Below are 6,000 nucleotides of genomic sequence, written 5' to 3' on the forward strand. Positions count from 1 at the left end.
CGAATCGATTGTAACGTTCATGATAAAACGAAAGTTTCCGTCAATGTCGTCGATCATAATCAATCGACACGCGAGCGACACGACGCTAAAAAGCAGGTATATACATGCGCACGCGATTTCGGTGTACACGCCCTTCCCCCCCTCCCCCCACTAGTAATTCCGCATTCCCGAACGCGGAGACGCGATGCTTGTACATTCGACGAGTTCCCGGGTCGCATTTTGTTTGCCGATGCTTGTCACGTGATAGTACCTATTCAACGGACATCCAACCTGTAACTCTGGTTACAACGATAATACACGCTCGACGGTACCTGGTAACAGCATCGAGTGAATTTATTATACGCGAGAATTTATGCTCCCTTCATATACCTGCGCGTAATATAAATTTATATGGTTGAAATTAAAGCCGGTGTCTAAGGACCAAAATTGTAAGCCTGCACACGGTGATACATCGTTAAAGCTACTAACGGTACTGTCGCCATTATGACGTTGCTATTCGCAGTAACTATTGACAAACGTTACAATTAAATTAATTCCATTACTTTTGGTGGACAATATCACGCGCTTACATTTAAAATTATATAAAGAAAGAAGAAAAGAAGACTAAAAAAAAAAATAATAAAAAAACTTCGTATTTTTTTCTAAATTTTGCATCTTTAAACAGCCTAATTCAACTTCCTTGTGTAAATTGTTGCAGTTTTATTATATTAACGATGCATCGATGCTTGTCTAATCAGGTCAATACATTGATACTTGTCACCATCAATGCATTGGCTTGAGGAGACGATATTAGATATCCTTGGTGTGCAGACCCGTAATCGAAGATCACCGCGGGACAAACGGATGCTGCGTACGCGCGGTGCACCACGGCAGCGGTCTCTTGAGAAATTACATGTCACGTGCATGTGAGTACCAGAGGACGTGCGAGTGGTCGCAACAATGGTAAATCACCGCCGTGACCGCTAGAAAACGGCTATAGCAGGAAGCCGAGAAAACTGCGATCTGATTCGACGCAGTCCTCGTCTCATATTAAAGTCGCATTATTCATACTCAAAGCTGTGTTATTTCTCGAGTGTATATAAATATAAAGATATTAATTTAAAACGAAGGCCGCTAACATTTCAAGAATATTAATTATGTATAAGCGATGTGTAGAATGCAATATTTAAATTAATATTTTTCTAAAAAGATTAATTAAAGTGGAAAATTCGCGATTACATTAGTTGATTAGTGGAAATGTTGATCGCAATAAATTTCGAAATATGCAATCAAAGTAGGCCAATGACATCGTATAGAATTTATTCATGCTTAAAACTGCGCGTGCACCTGCAGCATTATCATTTTTTAATTAACTTTCGTAATTCCAGTAATTAATTTTTACATTCAAACTGCAAATAAAAATGGTAAAAAAATAAATTCGATTAAATAAACTATGTGATATCACTAATCCACCTTATAGTCGCCACATAATTTAGAAACTATTGCGACTACACTTTCGCAATCAAGAATTTCGATGTTTCATTAATTTCCAAAATATTTCCGCTATTATACACGATAATTGTAACTGAACCTACAGCCATCAATTACACAAACTGTATTGTCATTTTGATGATCAATTACTAATAATTCGTAATAAATTGCTTATTAATTCAGTTCATTAGTGTCTCCCTCCCTCCCTCCCTCTCTCTCTCTCTCTCTCTCTCTCTCTCTGTAGAAGTCATAATAATTTGTCGCGCGCGAATCAACGTGTTATGAAGAGTGCGGGAAGTCTGCTTGACAGCTCGGCGCGAGAATTCGTTGATTTTTGCTGAAACTTTCACGTACGCCGTGAAATAAATCTATCGCGCGGAAATCGCGGGACGAGTCGGGCGTGAACAGCGGTGCGCTTTAACGACCCATATTTCGCATTCCGACTTTTGGGCTATCGCAAACGTGCATCGTCCATCCATTCACTCATGTCCGTTTGAAAAAAAAAAAAAGAAATACAAGGAGAAGAGACGGATGAACAAAAACTCCCCAATAACCATTCACAGTAACCAGAGTATAAACGCGAAAGTGGTTTCTTCGCACCACTTCGCTCGATGTCAGCGGCCCGCACGACTCGAAAAAGAACTGCGGACGCGGGGAATAAATTTCGCGTATTCCTTCAATGATCGCGCGTCGTGTACGAGAGTTCGTCGATGCCAACAGCATTTCCTGCCCCAACGCATATATACGAAATGTATGCACGAACGCGACGACAGCGGGGGGGGAGGGAGGGGAGGGGGGACTGTCTGATCGATGCGAGTTCCACGGTCGGCGACGGCGGGCGTTCGATAAATGTAGACGATACAAAGACGAGAACTTGACACGTCGATTTTTAAAGTAAATTGCAGTAAGTAGCAGATATATACGTTATAGATGTTGCACGCGCGTCGCTTTTCCTTTCCAGGAAAAGTCAATTTCAGAGAGAATTTCACCGAAATTATTATTCCAAGATGTCAACTTGAATTTTATTGAATTCATCGCGTGCCGAGTATTAAATTCCTGGATATTGCGAGTTTAGAGAGTTTATGAGGCGAAGTCAGCTAGCAGCCAGAGCTGACTGCCGAGCGACTGAAGGAGGGCTCCTTTAATTTCCGAAATATGCATGTATAATACGCGCGACGCGCGATTACACGCTATATACGTGCCGGAAGTGCTGTCGTTTACGTGTTTACCGAATTCCCGCGGGATATCGTCGTATTGTGTTGCGCGCATTGGATATATATACGCGTACATGTATCAGCCCGTACCATTACGAAAGAATAAATCCTACGAGCCGATATCGACAGCGACAGAGCGCAGTGCCGATAAAAGTGAGGGAAAGGGGAGGGGGAGGAGGAGGGAAAAAAAACTACCACGGGGCTCACGAATTTCCGAAGGGCGGAAAGGGAAAAAGAAAATATTTGCGCAAATACGTTTTCTTGCATCCGAGGAAAAACGCTTGCAAAATAAGTTCGCTTCTCTCTCTCTCTCTTTCTCTCTCTCTCTCTCTCTCCTTTATATATATATAGTATTCGCTGTTACTCCGAATTTATCCATACTCACGTACGGGCGGCACGAGCGGTAAATGCGCAATGCAAAAATTTCAGATGCTTCGATACACACGCAAAACGCGAAAACATCGAATAATACGCGACAGGAATATTAAAACTGTTATCAATTTGCCCGTGCACGTAACGGTAACGAAACGAGCGCGGATAAATAGCTCTGTAGTTACGTCGACGAAAAAAAAAGTAGAAGATTAAAACTATAGCAAAACGTTTATCGATCAAGTTCCAGAAGTAGTTAGTGTATGACGAAAACGCATTAATTTACATTCGTTAAAAATGAACGTAGGTTTAACGTAAATAAGTGTAGCAAAAAACGGCAAAGGTCGTCGCATCGTACGTCATTATTTTTCAATTAAGTTGACGTATATGCATTAATTAATTACGAATAACATATATATATATATATATATATATATGTTATTCGTAATTAATTAATGCATCCCTTATTAGAAGATATAATACGATTAGATTGGAATAAATCTCCAAGATATCTCACTGTCCGATTGAAATCGACAGGACGACGGCGGATGACGCGGATCATTAAAGCCGAATCGATCGGCACGTTTACAGGATTACAGTGACAATGAAAAAAAAACTCACATTCTCTTCGACGGTCTTCTTGATCTTCGCACTGGCCTCCACCACGGTCTTCCCGGCCTTGTTCACGGCGCTGTACAAGAACCCGCCGAGACTCTTCGCACCAGCCAGTGCCTTCGTGGAAACTGGTGGCAGAACAGGAAAGGTAAAATGAGAATGAATGCGACGTTCGTGAGAGAGGGCTGACGCCCTTCTTTGCTGCAGTTAATTCAAACGTTAAAAGAAACACCGTTAAAGTAGGTCGTAGCTATTACATAAAAATAAGCAGGAGTTAAGTTCTGCAATTAAATTTCTTTCGAACAAAAAAGATTATTTTTGTCTCTTGTTAATTAAATAGAAATTTAACTTAATTTTGTTAAGCTTCTTTTCTGCTTACTGAAAAATGAAACAAAAATCGGAGATTGCTGCTTGATATTAACTGTTAAATGACATCATTTATATTCAAGTCGCTTTTTTAAAATCTTTTTAAATTACTAGACAATTTCTTTTTTATACATATAAGTTTAGAGAGTGAGAAGACATCACTAGAAGAATTGTCTGTATATAGAAATTTAAAGTTTAAAAAAAACGTCGTAGATATGAATGACACATGTATGTCACTTAAGAATTGATATCAAATGTTAGAATAGAATTAAGCAAAAAATATCACATATATGTATATTAAAAAAACTTCTAGCAATACTGTTACGTTAACCGAGGAGCCAAAGAATCACGTGGCACCGGATGAACGTGCAAACAGCGTCGCTGACTTGTTCTAACCCGGATACGTCAGGTAGATTTCTCACGAGACTCCTTTGCCAAGAATTCTGACTTCGCCATTTATCACGACCCGATGAGAAAAGGAAATGGGCGATAGCGATAGGAGCGACCAATGCGAATCGCTTCTCCGAGAAGCTAAACGTTACGAGATGTCTAGCGTTAAATATAATACTAGACCGTGTGAAACCATCGCTATGTTCCATCGCCAGATGCTCCTGACGTGCAATGTAAATTTGTTACAGTGGAGAAGCGAGAGCATTCTGATTTGCGAAATCCGCACATTTATCTTTAATCGCCGTTCAGCATTGTACATCGTGTCAGGTAGTACAATTAAATGAAAGTCGTAAAGATGTAAAAGACGCGTATATGTGTGCATGCATATACGGAAAGAACGATTTTGTTGAAAGGTCTAAAAATATTGCTATATATACAGATCTGAAAATAATTTTTTGTTGAATCGTCAAAATAATTTGTTGGAATGTTAAAACTGATAAGCATAAAACGTTTTGATATTCTAGCAATTATTTTGACTTTCGTACAAAATTATTTTGATTGTTGAATAAAAATTATTTTCGGATCTGGATTCAGCAAAATTGTTCTTTCCGTGTATACACACGTACTTTTCACGTACATAATCTTGACAAAATAACGCGATAACGGCTTTTTTCCTTCTAAATCCGTAGTTTGGAAACTAAAACCGCATGAAATATGTAAAGTTAAAAAAAAAAGCGGAAGCCGCCTTTCTTGTACATCTATCCCATTTTTACGCTCCATGCGGCTAACACGCGGGTAACGGTAGAATATTAACTAAGTGGACCGCGGTGAGGGGTATATATCCTCACCATTCAAGAAATAAAAAATAAAATAACGTCCGCGGGAAAAGCGCCGCTACATCATGCACGACGACGGAAAGAGCAGGCGCGACGCAGTACACACTTTGTCTCTACACGTCTCTAAACCGCGCCCCGTCGAAAATAGATTGCCGTTTGATCGCTTAACGCGTCGACGGTAAGTTACAGTGACATTTACACTTTCAATATAAAATAGAAAACTATTCACCTTTTCTTATAGCTCTAACGACTCGTGGAAAAGGTCGGCCGGTCTTGGTCTTCGGTCGCGGCGCTTCGAACTGCCACGCCATAGCGTACCTCACCGTGCACACCAACATATTAACTGCGATTCCGTCGTTAACCTAGAGCACTTTGGAGGTAGTTTCGCGGAAAATTGTAATGCCGCGAGCGCGTTTCTCCGCTAATTTCATTCGCAGAGATCTTATTCGAGACGGCCGCTTAACGTTTAATCTCGAACCTGAAAATTTTTGCTTGTTCGTATGATTTAGATCGTATAAAAATTTCTAACGTAACACGGAAAGAACGATTTTGTTGAAAGATTTAACGATTTTGCTAAAAACACACTGAGAAAAATGGTTTGTTTGTACCAACAAGATGTATATGGCTGAATGAATTTTGGTGAAACCAAACAGAATTTCGGATTATAATAAGAGAATTTGATATTGTATTACTAGAACGTTTGATAGACTTTACTATACGGATTTAATTAATATTTTCTA

The 6,000-nt window shown here is 39.7% G+C and overlaps 1 protein-coding gene across 2 annotated transcripts in view; it reads right to left on the reverse strand.

Moving 5' to 3' along the window:
* LOC105451511 (synapse-associated protein of 47 kDa) overlaps positions 1–6,000 on the reverse strand; it is a 68,378-nt gene that overhangs the window by 45,354 nt on the left and 17,024 nt on the right. For both annotated transcript variants that reach the window (XM_011692003.1, XM_011692002.1), the window contains exon 4: positions 3,675–3,796. In XM_011692003.1, the coding sequence (XP_011690305.1) occupies positions 3,675–3,796 (122 nt within the window). The remainder of the gene's footprint in view (positions 1–3,674; positions 3,797–6,000) is intronic.

This window comes from Wasmannia auropunctata, unplaced genomic scaffold (genome assembly GCF_000956235.1).
Source record: "Wasmannia auropunctata unplaced genomic scaffold, wasmannia.A_1.0 LD336050.1, whole genome shotgun sequence".
Taxonomy (NCBI): domain Eukaryota; kingdom Metazoa; phylum Arthropoda; class Insecta; order Hymenoptera; family Formicidae; genus Wasmannia; species Wasmannia auropunctata.